We start from the raw sequence: 22,080 nt of genomic DNA, 5'->3' as shown, positions 1-22,080 counted from the left end.
GATAAACGAGATCGGTCATTTCGGAGCCGTCGCGGTTCTGGTAGGGGCTGCGCTGAATTAGGAATGGTTTAGCCCAGCAGGGCTCAACCTCTCTCACCTTCAGTACGGAGTACCCAAGCCAGCATCTAGATCTTAGGGACGCAAACATCGTACGACGCCGATATTGATGACCTTCTCGCCGCAGACGGACCGGCTGCGGGCTGAATCAATAGCAAGGTCCCCCCGGCCGAGTTGAAGTGCAATCCAGCCGTCGGCAATCTTGCTCTGTACACAGGAGAGGCTCCATGGAGCTCTCTGGCCCAGCACAAGATTCCCGAATTGTCCGGGTGTGGCACAGCTATCGCCGGCAACGTCCAACTGCGTATTTGGTGGGCCGGGAGAAGGAGCGAGCTTCCCCGGAACAATACGATGTCCACTCAGTAAAATGCTGACTGATCGATCAATCACTCGCAGCAAGTCCGAGGCAAAACGTGGAACGGCGAAAGTTGGCTCCATTTCCGGACGTCATGTCCAACGGCTGCTAGAATATCTTACATCACGGTGGCATCGTTACAGAGGTGAGGGTCTATCACGGTGACAGTCCTACGGAGTACTTGCTGTTTAAAGTTTGAAAGACTTGAGAAAGAGCCGATATCGACGGCCAGGTGGCAAGTGGCAGATGGCAGGCGGTACCTGCGTGGGACGCTGAGCCTTAAAGGTCTCAGGTCGGTTGTGTGACAAGAATCGAGGTGGTTCTTTGGGTGGGTGTAACGTTGTCTTACACGCCATTGGTTGGAAGAGGAGCAACCTGCTGCACAGGCCACATCTGCTTCACCTGAAGTGGGGGGTCCAGAATCGCTCTTGCTTCACCATCAGAACCCAGAACCCTCCTCGCGGTATTTTCTGCCAGGTGCTTCGTAATGGTCCTTCCCTTTCGAGCCCATTCCTCACCGCTCCATATCATGACAATGTGACCGGGAAAAGAGGCCTGGCAAATTGGTCGATAAACAGGAATCCACATGCAGCTTCCCACGTCCTCCTGCAGATCGGCCGCCGTTGACGACCCTCACCTTCACTCATCCTCCCATCCGCAGCCCCGTCATGGATGATGCCTTGTTTTCATGATCGCCTCGAGATCGTCTTCTAGGCTCATGCCTTTGGCCCGGAACGATGCGAGCATGAACAATGCCAGCAGCCGAACTCGTCATCTCAGAAACACGGCCGGCTCTGCCCTCCCGGCACTTGGTTTCCTAACACCAGGAACGCTCACGGTCTTGGCTAGACCCGCCGTACTCGGGCTTCCGGGAGAGGAGCCGATCCCGCATCGCACTTTGTTTCCAGGGCCAAGATTTACCGTCTTGCCCGCTTTCGTCACTTCAGGGGGGGTTATCACACGCTCTCTCCTTCTCACCCCTCCATGACGGGTCTGGCGGTCAGTCTGTGATGACTGAACTGATGAGGGGCATTCACACCCTCCAACGGCCGGAGAATCAAACGCAGATCCAACCAACCAGCAAAAACCGGGATCGAAACTGACCTGAGTTCTGCTTTCTCGGTGCCCTTTTGGCTATCAACGGTATACTGCTCCTACGGCGGATCTATTTCCATCACAGGCGACGATACCAATAGCGGATACTGACAGATCAATGCGGATGTAGTATTCAGAGACACACACACGCTCACACGCTCGTCGATAATGGTCGTCTTTTGCATCCCATTCAGTCATCCACCAAACTCACCCACAACACCATGCCTATCGGAGAATAGCGTATGCGCACTCAACTTCTACAAAACCGTGCGGCGCAGGGCCAAGAAAACCTAGCTCTGGCATCCGTCTCCCCTGCAGCGGTTCGTGGCGAACGGGCTTGGTCTCCTCGCTCTTGCATATCGGCAAGGCACATATCACCACCAAAGAAGTTCCGACTCGAGTCGAAGGGATTCCTCTACGTTCGTGATGGCTGCTGCGGCTTGTTCGCGAATGGTACCCTCGCTGCGCCCGCTACCCAGTCTGATCACGGTCTCAGACAGCACAAGTCATTGCCGCTCAATATCGAGACACGAGAGAGTGTTGCGCTGCCGTGATGCGAGTGGTTGTCTAACCAAGGTTGTTGCACTATCGAGTGCCAACTTGGGCCTGCAACAGCTTCACTCACCGCTCTCGTATCTTCGGCGCCACCAGGTTGCAGTCTATCTATCTAGGCTTGCGGCTTTCTAGAGATCCTAGTGCACAGGAGACATCCGGCCATTTGATGTTGAGGTTATCACGAGCATCGGCCAGCTGCATTGGGCAAAGATGATATTGGCTCGAAATGTGAGTTTACTGCCATGATGTGGAATGCAGCTGGCCGCCATCCGGGTTGCCGCATGGCATCCGTCTCAATGGTATTTCTATGGTCATTTTAAGGTTATCTGTTCCTCTAGCCCCATGTTGTGGAACAAATGAAGACCCAGACTGGCTTTCGTGGTCTCCCTTTCAAGGCAGTTGCAGCCACCGGCGACCGATCCTTGTCTCCAATTCCCCTTCGGAAGGCGTACTCAGCTCACAGTGAGGGCCAAGGGATTGTTGTACAAAACCTCAGCAAAAATACGTTGGTCTCGTAATCCAGGTGAGACATGGTGTCTGGCGGACGGAAGCATTACATGATCAAATAGGATCAAAGACCAGGACTCGGTTCCTCCTTCTGCCAAAGTCCTGTACAGCATGGTTGTGGGTATGTTCACTTCGTGATGCTCTTCAGTAGTCAACTGACTGTTGTCCAGATATACCATGGGAAGAGCAAATGCCCCGCGGCTGGCAAAAGGAGAACCCTCCGACGAGGCCGTCCAGGGTGGCAATATTGAACGCTCGTTGCAAACATCATGGGTCGTTCCTACCGAATGCCTCGGGTGGGAGCAAGCGCGTTTCTGGTGGCTGCCCTTGAGCAACTCCAACGTGCAAATCTTTTGCTCAGCCACCGCTATCTGCCAAAGAATTATGGGGCGATGGCCTTTCGAAAACATTGCGCTGTCGACTCAGGAGGCCATCGACTTGTCGGATCAGGGGGGGTTGCCCGTTCGGACCAGACCGATGATTTGTCCAAGAGCTGGATGCCTTCACCAATTGCCAAGAGAAACACCCCCCCAACTGTGAGATGTTGATCACCCGATCCAGTAGGGATAGTATGGTAGGCTGCTGCTTTTCGGGAGAAGAACCGGCTTATGGATTCCACAATGGTGGTTCCAAAGACTGGACATCGCTCTACGATCAAGACATCTGTACAATGCACTTGAAGAAACGATGACCTCGTGTCGATTCCGATTACCGAGAGCGGAGATGAGCTATCGCAATGGTCAGTCTTCTCCCGAGCCTGTGGATTTGGGGCTGAACGCTCAACCTCACCAAGGCGCTCCACCACAATGGTTGAGGCGAGCACCGCCGGTGGGATTCTAAAGGAGACCATCTAGGATTCCCCAGACTGGATGGCACAGACATTTCCACAATGGCCACCAATTCCCGGACTGGTTAAATCACGAATAGTTTTATCTTACGAGCAGGACATCAAAATGACCTCAGTTCAGCTCGGCAGGCACCAGGGAAAACGTAGGGAACTTCCGGAAGCCGAAACCTCCGAATCGCAATTTCACGACCCAACAGCCTCATTGGAGCCTGGACTGGACAAGTAGCTCACCGCTCCCTCGGGATTTGATCGACATGAATTCAACCTGGCGTGGCTAGCTGTGATGACGGCTTTGCACGTGGCCAAGTCTTGGAACACCGGGAACTTTGATCTCCTTTGCTAGGGCATTGACGCCAGGAATGTGTGTGGAAATGGCGGCATTCGAGTTGACTACTTGATTGTGCCATCTCTGCTTTGTAGGAGATTCGAAACACGTAGTGGACAGAATCCCTTTGAGTGTAAAGCCCTCAGATTTGAAACACTTCTTCATCCAGATTGACACTAGTGCGGCATAGAACCTGATGCTTTTGGAAAGAAGCTGTTAACCGACCTGAGACATGCAGGTAAAGCCCAAGGCTAGACTGGGATTCTTCAACATGTCCCAACGTGCCGAAGCCAGTCAGGCCACCACCCGCCCGCCATCCATCTTCATCCTTGACGACCGGTGAGATAGTGGCTTCCATCCAGCTGGAGTTCTACGAAACAGCGGCGTTCCCGCCCCTCCAGCATGCATGGCACGAAGAGGAATTTCTGTCGAATGGCAAGGATGGACGACATATGAATAGCTTTCACTCATTCTCCGATTCGTACCAAGAATCGTATGCTCGTCAACGATGAGAAGACCTTTCGGCGCGGAAGATGTCTCTGGTAGGGGCAAAGTCTCGTTGTGCTCGCCAACCCCGCATGATCTGCACGTGGCCTGGGTGGTATTCCGGCCCCAGAAGCTCGGGTTTAGCTTCCCCTTCTCTCCAACCCAACAGGGGTATGGCCGGGAGTCAAAAGCCCGGATTGGCCGAGATCCTCCTTCATCAGCTCTGCCAGTCGTGAGGCTTGAGAGTTGGTCAATTGATGAAAGTCCAGGATGAGGGCTTCTTCACAACAATTCCATCAAGCAACAGAAACTAGGGTAAGAAAAACATCGACGATCTTGTCCAGTTGGACCCTGCTCCCAAAGCGGTGGTTCGCCCGTTCACTTGATCCGTTGTTGAAAACGAGAAGAATATCAGAGGCTAATAATAACCAGGTGTGTCCCTGCTCCATGTCAGCACCAAGCAAAGCGTTAGCCAACAATTCCAATAGCGTAGGGAAGCGATCTTCGCTCTGGTGAGCAGCCCGTAAACCTCATCAAAAGACATCATGCGAGCTGAGTCTTCCCATCGTCAAGGATTGCTCCGACCTTGGACATTATGCATTGTCCTACACCCACCATCATGTTTCCTTTGCAACGCAAAGATATCGTGAACTGTGGATGGAGGGGGTCATCAGCAATCGTGATGCTCTTTGACTTTGATGCTTGTTGCTTTTTTTTCAACGGGCCGGCCCCTCACTCGCTCGGTCGCTGCAAGTCAGTCCTCCTCAATGGCAACCTCCACTGTCACTGCAACCATCGCTTGCGTTCCCAGTTTGTCCGGATTGCGCAGAGTTTTCAGAGCTTTGTATTCACGAAAGCGAAACTGGCACTATGGTCACCACCCTACCAGCCAGCCTGGAGCCGTTTGTCTTGGACGATGGTTGCTATCACAACACCACCACCTACACTACAGGGTGTGAGAGGATCACCACTTCTTCAGCAAGCAAAAGCGGGGGCTCCCCTTCACCCTTCTCCAACAGGGATCGGGGATAGAAAGATTCAGGCCAAGCTGCTGAGGGGTTAGGGTCCCTTTCTCGATTTCGACGGTCCATGGAAGGCCAAACGGGCCAATGATAGAGATGAGCTGCTCGGCCTTTTTAGCCTGTCGGGCTAGTGTGACGCTGGGGAACCAGGAACCCTAGCCCACGCTATTTTCTCGGCGCTGTCAAACTCAGATGCCAAGCCTTATCTGTGCTCTGGCTGCTGCCAACCATGTGGAGCGGACGGATACGTAACTGGAGTTGGATTCTGACGATGGCTTCACAAGGGAAGAGTGGAGAGATTAGCGGTTGTGGACGAAGGGGGACGGACACTGCTGGATGTGCGTAATTTGGTCGGGGATTCCTGCTTTGCTGCTACGCTGCTGTTTGTTTGGTACTGGCCATGTTGTGCTGTTACAGGACAGGATGGGGGATGACATAGATGATGAAGCATTTCTACGACCCAAGAGGTTATGGTATTGTTCATCTACCACTTTCCAAGAAGGGCTCAGGTCTATCAGGTCGATATATGAGACCGACGCTCATCAAAACCGTTTGACCACGCCGCAGCATTCCACATATACTCTAAGCTTATCGGGCTAGTAGACGTTTTGGCTTTTCTCAAAGAAAATTGATATCTCGCACCCGGCTAACCCACGAGGCGTTGTCACCAGGAAGGCCGAAATGACACCGGCACGAACGCTACGAGTTTGTGGATTTTTTTTGGGCTTGCTTGTTGGTTGATTCTGCTTGTCCACTTTTGGGCGGAGCACTGGCGAGAGGATTCGGAAAAGAAGATTGAAGCATGAAAGTTGGAGTGAAACTAATGACGCTAGCAAACGGTCTGGACGACGCCACTGTTCAAGCAGACCCCTCTCCTTACTGTCATCAATCCACCTTTGCCTGCCAGCGAGGGAAGGGGGGGGTGTAACAATGAGGATTTTCTCTCTGCAAGAGCATTGACGTTTGATTATGCAAACACGGGCTGAAGATGGAGTCTACATTAGACAAGGGCAAAGACTGGAGCCAGAAACAGGTATGTAAAAGAGATTTTATTGTTTCCTTCCTGGTTGTGGTGAATTGTAGGATGCACACTACGACTAGAGGGCCGAAGTCCCGATGTCACTGGACAGATTGACATGCAGATAGGGTCTGTGCGTTCTGCCCCTCACTTCTGCCGTGTGTCCAGAACGGGTCTTTGAGGAGGGGGTAAGGGGAGGGCTTGTGTGTTTCAGGGTTTTGGTATCCGTAGAAAGAAAGAGGGTAATGCAGGAAGTTGAGACGAATGCGAAGGGGGGAGGTGATTGGTGGTTGAGTGCCCAGGTTTGTATTAGGAGGGCTGGCTACCTACTAATGCAGGTTGGGTCACGACATTTTGGTGGTGTAAGTGTACGCATGGACAATGATGACTTGGGGACACTACAGGCATGACACAATTGCACAAGGATGTTTAAGACATTGTTTTTGCTGATCGGTGCCGCCCTGGATAGGTGATGAGATGGGCAGCGCAGTGCGTGCGCTATGGGCTTCTATCACTGGAGGCTAGAAGCTTTTGAGGGCGGGCTGTACAGTTGGTGGCTTAGGTGATGATGGGATGGTTTCGCACTCAGGAAGGTAGGGGGACGAGTGGGGGCGTTCCTGACTAGGAGTAGTTGGGTTTTACCCGTACATACACGCATGGCTGGAGCTGGCGTAGTAGCAGTAGCAGTAGTAGGTGTGGTGATAGGTCATTTTTTGGAGGAGGGGGGGAGGGTGTTTCGTTCCTGGACGTGCTGGACCTCAGGGTTCAAGTCAGTCACCACCTCACCCCCGTCCCGCTCGGAGCTGGGTTATTGGCCGGGAGGGGGGACGGATATCGGAGTTGACTACCTTTCGGGGTTGGATGGCGAAACACGCACCCCCCCCCTCCGGATTGCCGGTTCGGCGTGAGCTCCGAGGAGAAGAGAGAGAAAAACGTGGTCATCGGTGTGTCGGGGCACGAGGGATACTGGGGTTTTGAATGCCAAGATTTGGTTTGCATTATGGTGAGGGAGACGGCGCCGGTTTTCTTTTCTTGTGTACATACCAAGAGCTTCTGGAACTCTTGGGCAAACGTGATCGAAGGGAGTGGTTTACACTAGTTAGCGTTGCCGGAGGGATGGTTATCATGTTGGGTAAGCCACGTGGTGGTGAAATTGGGACCGTTGAAGCTGAAGTTGGTTTGGTTGATCACATCTATCAATCACAATTGCGAAATCCACGTGGGTTAGGGAGGGTTTGGCAGGGGGTGCGTGGAGGAAGTTTGTTGTCCATAAAGGATGACAGGGTAGTCCATGGTTTGGGAGGAGATGGTGGTTGTCCGAAGGGGACGGAGTTTTGTGGGGAGGGTTTGGTGGGAAGCTCCTTTGGTGGAGTTTGGATCGAGATGTTGAATCGGTTCAAAACAAAAGAAATGAGAATATCGGACGAGGGAACGGTGGTGGGGATGGGAAGGGAGGGCGTGATGTGTGGAATCGATGACAGTTTGGTGGGTTTGGTGAACCATGAAGGTCGCTACCGGGGGTTCCGATCTGGTGGGTTTTTTTTCGTGATGGGGTTTTGGATGGGGTCTTTTGGAGTTGGGATTTTAAGAGGGTGAAGAAAGGAGCATCGCATGAGCGTTGGGCTTTTTGGTGGAGATGGGGGTGGGAGGTGAAGGCATCATCAACATGGCGAATGCTTGCTGGGAGCCGATGGATGGAGTGGAGTTTGGCTGAGCTGAAGGAAGGAGATGGAGACTTTGGTGGAGTGAGCTGAGGGAGCTGAGAGAGCCGAATAAGGTGGCGACAGTGTCTGGTACGGTGTTGAAAAAACTTTGAAGCAACAAGTTAAGGATGGCTAGCATTGTGTCTTTGGTAGGTGTTAAGGTGAGCGCGATGCTGAGCTGTCTCGAGTCTTGCGATAGGTAGACTGAAGCATGGGACGGTAGATACCTTGAAGCTCCAGGATTCACTTGGGTGCAGGCAAGACAAAGTGTTGGGGATCCGTGAGACTTCCATATTAAATAACATGTTGACCTCTGTCAATGTTTTGTGAAGGCGTTGTTGAGTGCAGTTGAGAGAGTGAATGAGAAGCTGAAGTCTTTGAAGCTCCAAAGTCAAGAACTAAAACTAGCGAAACACAGACAGGGAGATCAGGACTGTGTATAGACACAACAAGATTACTCAAAGCCAAACGCTACCTCTGTGTAAAGTTTTTTAAGGGTTCGAGCTTTGGCCGTCAGGGTCCTCAAAGGCCGAACGAGCATGCTTGGAAATACACATACGAAAGCTGTTCAAAGAGAGACAGAGACACAAGCCACTGAAACCCAACCCCACACTACTCTCGAGTTGTCAAAGTCAATATAATAGATTGAACTGGGACAACCTTTGATCCGACACTATTTCACTCAGAGCCAAGCCCAGATCTTATCTTGCATGCATCTTGCATATCTCGTCGTTCAGCTACCAGAAAAGACTAGCTGTTGGCAACAAGGCAGGTGCCGATACTCTTTCACATCTCATCATCCGCCTTCCCCATATCCAGCGGTGTCCCAGAGCTTGCTAAAGATAGACAAACTTGCAGTACCGTAACCGAACATTTCTTGTTTCCCAACGGTCTCTCTCAGGGCCAGTTAGAGCATCACGGTACGTACATGATGCATATGCACCCCGCGCTTTTTTTTTATTTGATTCCTCCTTACAGTGGTATGCATGATGTATTTTGAAATAGAGGTCTTCCCCGTGTGATGTTGCCGTCGCTTGGAGTCTATTGCAGAATCAATTCCGGTAGTTGAGTTTTTTTCTTTCTTACTTTTCGTTTTGAACAACAAGCGTATATGCAAGTGATCTATCTCAAACGTTGAATTCGTGAAGCTAATGCAGACGCATATGCTATGTGGAGGATGCAACGCCAACTTGAAGCCCATATGTGATGATACCTGTACCTGGGTCATCAATGAAAAGAACCCGATGTCGGGGAAATAAAAACAATGTAGTCATGTGATCGCAAACCTGATGTATCAAGAACGTGCATCCAAGCGAGCTACCAGCTTATTATTGAGGTGATGATTTTTGTCTTTGGTTCGAAGCGAAGGGTATATCAGAGCTATGATATAGGTAGCCCTCATGGGGGTGAAGACTGGGGTGGAATGTAACCTTGTCTCCCAAAACCTCAACTTCAAGGCCAAGAACTTGAAAGGAACGCGCTTCTTTTTCTTAATTTTTATATATATATTTTTATACACGATGGGTTTGCTTCCCGAACCCGAGGAAAATAGTCTTGATTGAGGCTTGGTCCGGAGAGGGCCCTTGGGATTATAGTGGTAGTTGTTATCATATGAAAGGAATGTTATGGTCATCATGGGACCTAAGAGAGAAGGGATCCACTCCCTGTCACGCGAGCTTCCGTTGCCGAGATAGGGCATTGACGTTTTGGACATGGGGTTGGGGAACAGATAGAAGCTGGAGATGGAATGTTGATAGAAGATGATGTGCCGAGGGAGTGGGCGTGTCAGATTGTGAATGGAGTCTTTGATGTCGTTATCGACTACCTCAGGGTCGGCAGATGTGAATGTGGATAGGTAGGGATGGATCTAACGAGACCAGCCAGCCTCTGAAACCGATATAGCTCGAACCGAGGGTCCTAAGTAGGAAGTTGTGATAGTATCATCTTCATAGATAGCAGATAGAATGACGAATAAGCCACCCAAACAGACGGCAGTTAGTGATCATTACCACCGGCGTTCCCAACCTCCACATGAACCTCGTGTCGAACCATGCACCCCACGTGTTGTTTCACACCTCCGAGCGTGCACTCCGGATGCTTTTCTTCTTCTTCTTCTTCCAGTTGACCGTTTATGTTTCCACACTCCCCGATGCCGATGCTACCAAACGACGACTGACAACCTTAGACGGGCAGATCCCGAAACGGGTATGCTCATCATTCACCACACCCTCCGGCACCACTTTCATGTTCGCCTAAGTGATGATGGCTGTCGGCAGTGTCAACGGGCATGCCTCCCCTAAATAGGAAGCCAGCTCATAGACAGGATGCAAACTCAACAAAAACATTGAATCTTGAAACAAGAGATACAGGTGTGGTGTTGCGCTCTCCGATATTTTCTCCGCCGTGATCCGGTTGGAGGAAGGGGGAAAAACGTGGCTTTCTCGGACAAATAAAAGCTTTCGGACTCGGGAAAATAACTTAGCTGCAGTAGGGGTCGGGCGTATTTTTGGTCTGGTGATCAAAAAACTGACGATTGGGCTTGTGATTCGGGTTTCGACTTTTGGAGGTTGGGTGAGTTGTTAGAGGGGGGTGGATGGATCCGGCTCGCTCCTGATGCTGATGATCGCTTATGAGTGATGATGTATGAGGTGGGAGGGGTGTGAAGAGGGTCCCGGAGTGTTTTGTTCCTTTTTCGGGATTTCTTATCATACTCTGGAGACCATGTGCCTCATTGTGTTGGGAGCTTCAGATGACCCCTGAAATGGTATTGACAGCTGTGTCTTATACTGCTGGGGACTGATTATATGAACAGGAGGTTTACCAACACGTCAACCATACGGGTCGATCAAACTGAGCCATTCTTCTGGTACACTGTAACCTCTGCGGTTGATGACCTTACCTAGGTAGAGAAAATTGACAGTTATATGCTGTTGTACTATCGGTAGGGATGCTGATGTGGCTGCTACTGCAGCAGTTACATGGACTTACGGCATTATGCACAGCAGAAGAGGCACAGCACACCGCCTCCTCGGTCTTTGTGACTCTCACCTCGCGTCACCTTGGTCACCGTCGCCTCGGATTTGTGTTGCCATCACGAGTACAGCGGATGACTTGAGACTTGTGCGGTAGAGAGATGGTGATTACGCAAAAGTACCCAAGACAATTCAAGCTTCATGAAAGCTACTCTGTATTTGAGCCGTTAGCGTTGGTGTAAGCTGGAAAGACTTCGAGACTTATCTCGATCATGTTCAGGAAAGAGTTGCGGTATGGCAGAAATTAGCTATCTTGGTATAGGGCTCAAAAGTAAAGACCTTCTGCCTATGTGATTTAAGTAAGGTTGAAGAAAAGATCCCGAAGTCAAAGGACAGGAATTGAACACCAACAGGTAAACATAGCGTAGTTAATGTTGTTGCCAGTTGCCAAAAGACTCAGCAAAACAATCTCGTCTAATACTACAAAACAACAAGAGCTCCTAAACGCCGAGCAAGGCAGTTGCCTATAGTATGAGCCACTATCTAGATATTGGCGTCCACTGAGATAAGCGTTTCTACTCAAAAGACTCCATCACGCTCTCTAATCGGAGAAGAAGCAGCACCGAAATAGGTCAGAGGGAGTGCACCAAGCTACCTATAAGCCAGATCGACACTCAAGGTCATTGAAACAAGCATTATTGCTAAGAAGGTACAAACAACTTCGAACATGAAGACAAGTAACCTTTTGCTTTCCACAATCGACGCATACAAGCTCTGCGAGACCAGTCTGCGCCCACCTTACACAACAGCTCAGAAGCATGAGCCAGGTTGGCATCGTCAACCCAACTGCTACACCCTACCCTACCTTAGGCACCCAGGAATAGTGATACCAATTCTCCCATGGATACTTCGTACATAGGTATATATCCCGCACTCCAAAAGATACCTACACAACTCGAGTCATCTAACAAGAAGACATCTAAACCAAGACTTCGGTTCTTGATTCCACACAAGATGCTTGACCAAGCTACCTATCCAAAACACATCAGCCAGTCTCTTTCCGTCCTGTTAATTGGCTTTCTGTCTACTACTTCCCATTAAGGCACAGTTTATCTTTTCCCACCCCAACCCCAACCCCCCTTCTTTTTTTTAATATCTCCAGGATATTCCTATAAACACCCGCCCCACTCAACACCATTCAACCGCCAAACACAACCAAACCTACTTATCCACCACCGCCGCTCTCGCTCAACCCTCCCACCACCATCCCTGATATAAACACGCCCGACTTCTCACTCCTTCAGTCATCAAAACAAGCGATAGGCAGTTGACCCTCCACCCAAAAGATAGACTTCAGTCCTATGTAAAACAACCGCTAAACCTGCCCAAGGGGGATTCAACGTCCCAATTTCCTAACCAGAGCCAGCCACAGCATTCTCTTTGCCCCTTTACCCCCCTCCCAACCCAAACAAAACGGGAAATTGTCTGCAAAAGAGCAAGAAAAACAGATGAGAGACCCCAAAAAAAAGAGAAAAATAAAAGAGAGCATGTGTGACATGACAGCAAAAGCTATGCATCAGCCGTGAATCGAACACGGGGCCCATCGATGGCAACGATGGATTTTACCACTAAACCACTGATGCTGTTGGGTGGTTTGTTGAAAAGTCTCCTTGGATCATACCTACAGGTAGTACATACGTTCCTGTCAAATCACTTCCACCCCCCCACTCCATAACATCACCAGACCACCACCTCCCCTCAGCAAACCCCCTAGATTTCTAAACTCACCCTATTTGCATCAGAGACAAAAAACCTCTATATAACTTCTCTATCCTTCTAACCCTCAAACCCCAGGATACCTAGCAATCTGTCCCGAAATCTGCTCCACAAACCACTCCTCCGGGCTCTCGCTCAGCTTCGCCGTCTCCAAGCTTGTCAACACCGTCTTGATCCCCACATTCACCTCCCTGCTCCCCGTCGCCCGCTCAATCTCCTGCACGATCCGCCCGTGCCTCCCATCGAACGCCCCCACCTGCCCCAGCACCGCCTCCAGCTCGCCCAGGTCCGAGATCGCCGGCACGGGAATCTGGTTGTCAAACGCCGTCGTGACGTCGAGCTGCTCCAGCACCGATCTCTGCGACGTGGTGGCGAGGATGAGCAGCCTGTGCCCCTTGGGTGGTGGGGTTTGAAGAAGCGTGACGAGCGTGTTGAGGATGGAGCCAGAGAAGCGCGCGCCGACGGGGACCCAGTCGATGAGACGCTCAATATTGTCTGAGAAATGTCAGTGACCTTGTCTGATTGCGTAAAAAGGGACGGGGCTTACCAATAACGAGTAAACTCAACGGGGACTTGTAAGCATCCGTAAACAACTTATGCAAATAATCCTTCTTCGCCAGCTCATCCCTATAACCTACCAGCGACGCCGGGGTGATAAGCTTGATAAAAGGGAAATCCGACAGCTGTGCAATCTTCGCCGCGAGCGCTGTCTTGCCGCTCGACCTCGGCCCATGAAGCAAAACACTCATCACCCTCAGGTTCGGCTGCTCTTTCACAGTCTTGACATAGAGCATGCCGTCCTTGAGAATATGGCTAATCCCCCTCGAGTACTCAATGATCCCAAACGGCAACACGTCCTCCAGCTCCGAATCATCAGTACCAAACGCGGGCTTGACCTCGTCCAGCGCGTGCAAGAAATCCTGCATGCCAACCTTCATGTTCACCACATCCTCACTGACACTAGCCGTAGTGCCGGCCTTGATGTTCCTCGCAAAAGCAAACGACGTCGCAGACTTGACCAAACCGCTCAGCTCAGCACCCGAAAAGTTCTTCGTCCTTGCCGCCAGCTCCAGAATATCAACATCACTCCCCATGACATTATTCTCCTTCATCTTGCTCGTGTGGATCTTGAGAATCTGCGACCGGCCAAACTCATCCGGCAGGGAAATCTCAATCTGCACCTCCAAACGACCAGGCCGCAGCAACGCGTCATCAATCATGTCCTTCCTGTTGGTCATTCCGATCAACAGGATATTGTTAAGCTGGTCCACACCGTCGAGCTTGGAAAGCAGCTGGTTGACAACACTGTCACCAACACCAGTGCCGCCACCGGCACCAGACCCTCTCTGCTTGCAGACAGCGTCCAACTCGTCAAAGATGATGATATGAAGCCCAGACTCGTCTCCCTTTTCCTTGTATTCCTTTTCGGCATCGGCAAACATCTTGCGAATGTTTTCCTCACTCTGGCCAACGTACTTATTCAGCACTTCGGGACCGTTGATGATCTTTGGTTCCCTGGCATTAAGCATCTTGCCAATTTGCCTGGCAATAAGCGTCTTGCCTGTACCCGGAGGACCGTAAAGAAGCATACCCTTGACGTGCATAATCCCCAGCTTCTCGATCAAGCCCGGTGGGAAAATGCGCGAAGCAAAAGCTCTTCTGAAAATGGTCGAGAACTCGGCATCCAAACCGCCGATACCCATATCCTCAAACTTGAAGTCAGGGCTGATAATAGCATTAGCAGCAGGCCTCTTGTTGGACGCCTTGAGCTTCAGAGGCGAGCTCGCATCCTTGTAGAACCCAATGCTGGTATGCTTGTGCAGGATACCCCTGGCGCGCGGGTCTGACAACGTGGGCGGCTCCTCGCCATTTTGCGATTGCATGCTCAAGTCCGTCAAGGTGACCGTCTTGACCGTGATAGCCAGGGGCACATTCTTGACGTCCATCAGCAGCTTCTGGCCTGGCGCGAAGAGCTGGTTTTGAAACTGGGCGATAAACTGCTCGGCGAGCTCGTCTTGATCGTATGGTGCGTCGACGACCTTTCTCAGCGACGCAAACCCAATTTCGACGTCTATAGAGCCGAGATAGGTCTGCGCGCTCCTCGCAAAGGGGTCGTAGACTTCGCCCTCGAGCGAGTCCATCAGACCAACGCCGCACCATGTTCTTTGAGGGTCGGACAAGCTGATGCAGCCATCGGGGAAGCCGGGGACGGGGCGCGCTGTGACGACAAAGTCGCCTCCGCCTTTCATCTGGGGGCCGGTGAGGCGGATGTAGACATCGGTGTTTTCGCGGTTGGGTGGGAAGTCTCGGGGGGAGACGGCGCAGCTGTGTTGCTGTCAGTTTGTTGTCCACGATGGGCAAGAGACGGGGTGCAAGAGCCTACAGATTGCCAAAGATGTATTGCGACTGGAGGGTCTTGTCCTCGACCTTCGCCAACCTGAGCGGAATACGGCCAGAGCCGGTCTGGCCGTACCCTCCGGCCTGCTGTCGAGGAGGGGGCGCTTGGCCGTATCCTCCTGGCTGCTGGCGAGGTGGTGGCGCCTGGCCATATCCGGCTTGCTGCGGAGAGCCATATCCTCCCTGCTGCTGTGGAGGGTATCCCGCCTGAGGGGGTCGTTGTTGTTGGACGTTGCGGCCGGGGAGACCGCTACCGCTGCCGCCGCCGCGGGGTCCTGAGCCGAAGAGGGCGCTGCGCGGATCCATCTCGCTCGAGTATGTTTGTGGTGTGCCGGTTGGTAGCGTAACGAGACTAGGTGTCGGGACGCAGTGCTTTGATATGGTGTGATTTCGAAGAAGAGGACAGTTTATATGACGAGTCGCTTTCTTCGTTGTCTGGGAGGAGAGGAGTTGGTGATAGATTTCGAGGTCAATGTAGCTACCACGGGTCAGCTCGCCAGCGGGGCAGTTGTTGTCGCAGGCCCACAACATAATGAGGCGAAACGGTGTACAAAGGGGGCGTTTTAATGTATGGGCAGCTTGGCGCCCCAATGTTGGACCCCACCATTTTGTCTTGGCGGCCAGCCATCAAGGTGCAACGTCCTCACTGATGGCCCTTCCTACAGCCATCACATCTTTATCCAGATAAACATCTTTTACAATGCCTCTCCACCTCCTAGGCAAGAAATCATGGAATGTCTACAACACAGCCAACATCGAGCGCGTCAGGCGCGACGAGGCAGCCGCTCGCCTGAAGGAGGAAGCCGACGAGCAGCGCATGCAGGAGCAGGATGCTGAGCGCAGGCTGGCCACATTGAGAGGAGAGGTCCCGCCACCGCTTCCTGGACCCGACTCTTCCACAGAAATCAGATCATCAGTCAGGGAGCCACGAGAACCCCGAAAGAAACGCAAACGTCAAGGAGAGGATGACACCGACTTTGAGTTACGCCTCGCAAGAGAACGCCAGGAGCAGCAGTATCAACAGTTCCAATCACTAGCGCCACCCACCACATTGAATACCCCAGATGACTTGGTCGACAGTAAAGGCCATCTCACCCTTTTTACGCCTCAACAAACTCATGCAAAACACCCGGATGTGGAGAAGGAAAAGAAGCAGCAGCTGGCTGAGCAGGCTCAGCTCCGTCTTGGTCCTGGAACTGTGGCTGGGTCAGGTGACGCATGGTATGCCACGCCGGATGACCAAATTTTGTCGGTTGTTCCAAGCAAAAATGTCTTTGGTAAGGACGACCCGAACAGAAAGGCCAGGGAAGCGGCAAGGTTGGTGTCGAGTGACCCGCTTGCCATGATGAAGAGCGGTGCTGCCAAGGTGAGGGAGCTGGAAAAAGAACGAAGGAAGGTAAACGAGGAAAAAGAGAGGGAACTGAGAGAGTTGGAAAAGTCAGAGAGAAGGGAGAGGAGGCATCGACATAGGGATAGGAGCAGCGACCGACGAAGACACAGAGACAGAAACTCAAGCCGGGAAAGAAGGCACAGAGAAAGGAGCAGAAGCAGGGATCGGCATCGCTCTGAAAGAGACTCACGTAGGCGCAGAAGCAGGTCTCCATCTCCCAAGCGCGCCAGACACGAGAAAGGCGGTCACCATTCAGAGAGATCCCACCGCGACAGAAACAGGGAGAGGAAACACACTAGAAGTAGAGATGACACGGAGCGCTGAATTACACTATGATACCCCAAATACCCAAACCCTGCTCATAATACCCAACCGCAAAATCAATAAACCATTCTATTGCTCCCTCCAAGGCAACTCAACCTTTACCTCGTGCATATCCCTCCTACACAACCCTCCGACCCCACCCTCCATCTTTTCCAACGCTTCCAAAATCTCCTTTTTCAACCCTTCACTCGGCCCCTCTTTCCGATCACTGTACACATCCACCCCTTCAGCCGTGAACAGGGTTTTTTGGAACCAAGTTACAACCCATCGCTCCCCCGTTTCTGGGACCTCTCCGTACCCCAGGATTTCCCAGTGGGAGGTGACAAAGAATAGAAAGCTGGAGCCTCGCCAGTCCCAGCTTGTGAGGGAGTTGGGAACGGAGGCGGTGTCGACGCCGCGGACGTTTTTGAGGGAGGACCCGTCAAGGGGCTCGTACTCGACCAGGTCGGAGATTTTGAGAGGGGAGCCGGGGGTGGGTTGGGGGAGGGGGGAGTAGGTGATTCTGACGTTGCGGGCTTTGCGCCACATGGGGAGGGTGGAGTGGGTTACGGACCAGGTGCGGGAGAGGAAGTCGATGGTTGGGGAGGGGGTGGTGGTGGTGGTGGGTGAGGGGGAGTATTTGGAGGGTTGGTGGAGGGTTATGGGTGACATTTTTGGTGAGTTTGATGATGATGCTGGTGGAAATGATGCTGTGAGATGTGAGATGAGAATGGTGGTGATGGAATGAAAGTGAGGTTGAGATATGAAAGGTGTGAGGAGAGGCAGGGGTGTGCGTGTCCGAGCGTCTAGTTCAGGGGGTGTTACAGGTGTCAAGCCAACTCTTCATGCGGCTTCGGCGGTGCGACATGCAGCGTGTGTAATGGCACATGTTCCCTGAGATTGCAGATTGACTGAGGTTGGAAAAGACACAGACGAGAGAGGAGTTGGTTGCTGATTCTATTCCAGGCATTCGGTTCACTGTGTTAGAAGCAGGTGGCCCCACTAAAACCCCACCCTTATAGCGGACCCTGGGGCCGTCTTTGACAGTTGAACAACCGTTGGTCCTTCCACCACACTTCTAGACTTCAAACCAACGGTAGTTCCCGTTCAGGGACAAGCCCAATCACCTTATGCAAATCGAGAAGACGGAAAATAAATGTGAAAACTGACAGCTCACAGACATCTCGGCCGGCTGCTGTTACACACACAGAGCCGCTAGAGCGTTCCCGTGGTTAGCGAGAGACCCACAAGGCTGAATTCCATTAACGGCAGCCGACTTCATCTGGTCTCCCGTCACTCCACCACCCACCAACAAAGAGACATCCCGCCCAAGCTTCAACAGCTTCTCGAGGAAATAACGTAATACGCAGGGAAGCTTGATTTCAAGCTGCTGAATCTAGACCTCACAAAGGACCTTTCGAAGCACCTCGGCACACAACACTACCTACTTATTCTCACATATCTGAATCACAAGTCGAGGTCAGCTGGCGACTAACCACCTCATCCTTATTCCCCATTCATTACGTCCAGAATGCCCGACCCCAGCGGAACTTCTCTCGACGGTGGCGACCATCACACCGAGCAAAATGACCCCCAACAAGATGACGAAAGTGCCGAAATGGCTAGATTGATGGGCTTCTCCTCCTTCACCACCACCGCTCGCACTCGCCGGCCCCGTCCCTCCTCCATCTCTGATGAACACCCACCAAGCAAGAGATCCCGGTCAGATGAAGGATCAGCACACCCCCAAGTGCCCGACGGCACCCACCCCGCATCATCCCCTAGGGGCGGTCCAACCCGAGCTTCCTGCTCGCCCATCATCGTCACGACCGATACTCATGTTGACATCTCACCATCCCCAACAGGCCAAGGGTCCGATCCTTTCATCAAGGGATTTCGAGGTTCAGCGATAACAACCGAGAGGGTCAATCACGATGAAGATTGCCACAGCGCAGCAGCAGCGGAGGAGGGCAGTAATAGTCCAAACCAGGGACAACGCAAAGAGTCAGGTTCCAACCCTACCACCCGGGGTAATTTTAATGCAAGAGGCAGAGGCAACTTTGGTGAGAGAGGAGGCCGAGGAGGGGCCAGAGGCGGCAGAGGTGGCGGTGGCCACAATCCAAACTGGTACATTGACTACTACGACTCCCGCTCCAACGAGAACCCCTGGGAGCCACTCGAGAAGAAGAATGGGTTGGAACCTGTGGGTACCTGGCTGGAAAGGAAGCCTTGCCAGCCAAAGGGAGTCCCACAGCAGCAACAAGAACTACAAAGCCAAGAGCACTCAGACCAGCAGCAAACTACCCAACCGGAGACAACACAGATTGGTCCCGAACCAAAAGCGCCAGAGGCAGTGGCGGAAGCCAAAGCTGAGGTGTTCCTCGCTGCTGCCACCTGAAACGCAGCGTCTATTCTTTTTCAAGCATATTTATCTTCTGGCGTGGGAAAAGTTTATAACGCAATGATTGACGACTGAGTTTGTAACACTACAATTTGATAGTACATACCAGACCACTCTTAATTCTTTGCCCTTCAACACATTGTCACCCAAAAGATAGCCAGTGGCATCACGTGATGCTTTCCCCTTGGTGTCCGAGGCATGTCTGTCCAAAACTGCATGCTTCCACCTGCCGAAGCGCTACATATCTGGTTGGGCACCAAGCCATGACCTTAGTAAGATGATCGACCCAGTTCGAAACAAAACAAGTGCTAGTGTCTACATGACAGAGCTGGGCAAGACAGAAATCAGGACATATGTTCATCAACCCTAGGCAACCTTCACCTGACCACCAGTCACGAGATTTCACGGGTAACCAAAAACGAAAGGTATCATTACGACCTAACCAGCTAGAAAAGAAACTAAATGGAAAAAACTCTCGTTACTCACAGACCTTGTTTTCGACCCACAGACAAGTTCAGCTGCCGTCCCCTCCATCATCACCCCGTCTTATAAACGCTACCCTAAAACGGCAAAACGGAGAAGGCCCATGACTATCTCTCCCCACCAGTCTCCTCAGCTGAGACCCCAGTCCACATGGAAAAACCTGCCTGGCTACTCCCAGAAGCAAGGCACGGAGCACCCATCTCCCGGTCCAACGAACAGAACCCCCTGGTCCTCACGCCTGATCTCATCCACACCTCCCTCTGGGCACAGCACATCCGCCTGCTCCCGCCATGCCGCTCTGACGTGCAGTACTCTAGAGGAGGGGGTGTGAGCAGCAAAACCCATCAATTCTTCCCACCCCAAACTCTCTTGCCATCCCCAGTCCCAGTGAGATCTCCCCTGTCAACATCCACAGCCCATATTTCTCCCCCCGCCAATCACCACCCCCACTACCTCCCAGTCGGGAAATTCCAGGGGGAAAAGAATGGTGGGTGGGCGCGGCCCGTAGCGGCGGCGTGATGGAGGGGGCGTGAAACCAAACTCAATCCAGAAAAAAAAAAAACGAAAAAAAAAAAACGCCCGCCATCCCCATCCGCGCATATGCAACAAAAATGCAGAATCATCCACACACCACACGCCCCCCCTGTTAATCTCAGCCCTATAACCTCCACTCGCTGCTTTTACAAAACAGAGATCAGTGGAGTGTGTGTTGCCGCGCGCCTTGCCATTATCAACCTCACTCCTTCCCCAAGGCTGTGGTTTTCCTCCAGCCTTCTGCCCTCACCTGTGAAAAAAATAAAATTTGGATATCCCATCGAAATTGCTGTACCCACCAAAATGAAAAATAACGAACAAGACAATTTTTTTGGACAAGGTTGAGAAAATTAAAAAAGAAAAAAAAAAGAAAAAAAAAAGGGGGAGGGTTCAATAATCTGGGCTTGGGTACCGAGCGCGAGCTTTGGTGTACTCTTTTGTGTGCTTCTTTGACGCTTTTGTCTTGAGCGACCTATTCTCCATCATTAGCCCCTGTTCTCTCAGAAAACAGCCAGTCCCCAGATTTGCCTCCTGCTGCTCGTCCGCCAAATTTGAGATCTCGCGGTTTTTAGGGGTTCAAAGCCAGATAGCCAAAAATTCCCATGCTTGAAATGCTGAAGGGGAGGGAAAAAAAAAAGGAGGGGGGGCAAAAAACTCACGCAACCTTCCTCTGAGTCCACTCCAAATCCTCCCTCACCTCCCTCGCATCCTCCATCCCCTGCGCGAACCTCGCCCTCGTCTTTGCCAGCCTCGCCTGCGCTTTGGCCTGCAACTCGAGCAGTTCCCTGTGTTTGGCGTTCAAATGGCCAGAACTGTTTTAACTGTCAGCTTTTCTCTTCCTCTCTCCAAAATCAAAAGGGAAAAACTCACGCCTTTGCCTGCCTCACAGTACACCCATCCATCACCCCCCCGACCGAATCCATCACCCCCTCGCTGAACCTCTCAGCCATGTACTCGTTCAAATCCACATTCGCTACATTTCCCGCCGCAACATCCCCCCCAACCCCAGACCCACCACCATAGTAGTAGTCTGACCCCGAGGAGACCGACCCCGACGGACCGACAGAGTAGCTACAACCACCAGTGCTCACCAAACTGTGCCCATCATCTGTGAGCTCAGGGGGCGAGACGGAGTACGTCCCTGTCTCCTCGGCGGGTGGGTAGTATGGAGAGTAGGGGGATTGGTAGGCTGACTTGGTGGGCGGGATGGGGATGGAGGTTGTAGTGGGGTAGTAAGGGGTTGAATAGTGGGACATTTTGATATGGCAAAGTTCGGTGATGATGAGAAGATTGTAGTGGTGGCGGTGGTGGGGAGAATAAAAAAAAGGGTAAAAATGTGTAACCGTTGGGTTTGGGGAAAAATAAATAAACTTTCTGCCCAAGGTAACTAGGGTGAAATGTTTGTGTATGTGTGTGTATATGTGTGTATGTGTGTGTGTGTGTGTGGCGGAAAGGGTTGTGAATAGATAGAATGGTTGGATGGACAAGACCAAGAGTAAGGTGTCACTTGTGAAAGTCTCTCCTCTTGGGTAAAGTGTAGTAAAGTAATGGTGTGTGTGCGTGTGTGTGTGTGAAAGCAAGCAGACAGAGCTGTAGCGCAGTATGGTAGGTATCAAGCCCAACTCAACTTGTTCTCGTTGTAAAGAATGGAAGAAAGAAAAGTGAAAGAAAAGCAATCTCTCACATATCTGCCATCTCCCCCCCTTTTATACATTTTCCCCCTTCCTCCCCTCCCCCCCTCTCATCCAGTCGGCCGATGGCATGCCGATTTCATCACGAGGGGGAGAGAGAGGGGGACATGGATAAGGACGGACTCTATCCATCCCCGAGGAGGGCAACTCCTATTCGTTGAAC

At 51.8% G+C, this 22,080-nt stretch overlaps 5 protein-coding genes and 1 non-coding gene across 6 annotated transcripts; 2 read left to right on the top strand and 4 right to left on the bottom strand.

Annotated features, from left to right (window-relative positions):
* Window positions 1–12,514: 12,514 nt before the first annotated feature.
* Window positions 12,515–12,585, bottom strand: QC763_0090220. Its single transcript has one exon. It is a non-coding gene; the product is annotated as a tRNA-Gly (tRNA).
* Window positions 12,586–12,713: 128 nt separating this feature from the next.
* SEC18 (transport between ER and Golgi ATPase protein) lies at window positions 12,714–15,632 on the bottom strand. Its single transcript, XM_062914362.1, has 3 exons — window positions 15,102–15,632; window positions 13,266–15,043; window positions 12,714–13,213 (listed from the first exon to the last, which is right to left on the bottom strand). Exons 1-3 carry the CDS (start codon window positions 15,419–15,421, stop codon window positions 12,786–12,788), a joined length of 2,526 nt encoding a protein of 841 aa, XP_062762592.1. The 5' UTR covers window positions 15,422–15,632; the 3' UTR covers window positions 12,714–12,785.
* A 183-nt stretch (window positions 15,633–15,815) lies between these two features.
* Window positions 15,816–16,829, top strand: QC763_605210 (uncharacterized protein; the record flags this gene model as incomplete). The annotated part of the gene is made up of 1 exon (XM_062914361.1): window positions 15,816–16,829. One exon carries the CDS (start codon window positions 15,816–15,818, stop codon window positions 16,827–16,829), a length of 1,014 nt encoding a protein of 337 aa, XP_062762591.1.
* A 69-nt stretch (window positions 16,830–16,898) lies between these two features.
* On the bottom strand, window positions 16,899–17,480 carry QC763_605200 (uncharacterized protein; the record flags this gene model as incomplete). The annotated part of the gene is made up of 1 exon (XM_062914360.1): window positions 16,899–17,480. One exon carries the CDS (start codon window positions 17,478–17,480, stop codon window positions 16,899–16,901), a length of 582 nt encoding a protein of 193 aa, XP_062762590.1.
* An 859-nt stretch (window positions 17,481–18,339) lies between these two features.
* Window positions 18,340–19,206, top strand: QC763_605190 (uncharacterized protein; the record flags this gene model as incomplete). The annotated part of the gene is made up of 1 exon (XM_062914359.1): window positions 18,340–19,206. One exon carries the CDS (start codon window positions 18,340–18,342, stop codon window positions 19,204–19,206), a length of 867 nt encoding a protein of 288 aa, XP_062762589.1.
* Window positions 19,207–19,608: 402 nt separating this feature from the next.
* QC763_605180 (uncharacterized protein) lies at window positions 19,609–21,482 on the bottom strand (the record flags this gene model as incomplete). The annotated part of the gene is made up of 3 exons (XM_062914358.1): window positions 19,609–20,698; window positions 20,886–21,038; window positions 21,097–21,482. The coding sequence occupies 3 exons, from the start codon at window positions 21,480–21,482 to the stop codon at window positions 20,617–20,619; spliced, it is 621 nt and encodes a 206-aa protein (XP_062762588.1). The 3' UTR covers window positions 19,609–20,616.
* Between the last annotated feature and the right edge of the window lie 598 nt (window positions 21,483–22,080).

This window comes from Podospora pseudopauciseta, chromosome 6 (genome assembly GCF_035222475.1).
Source record: "Podospora pseudopauciseta strain CBS 411.78 chromosome 6, whole genome shotgun sequence".
In the NCBI taxonomy this organism is placed as follows: Eukaryota; Fungi; Ascomycota; class Sordariomycetes; order Sordariales; family Podosporaceae; genus Podospora; species Podospora pseudopauciseta.
This window is presented reverse-complemented; position numbering and strand designations above follow the sequence as displayed.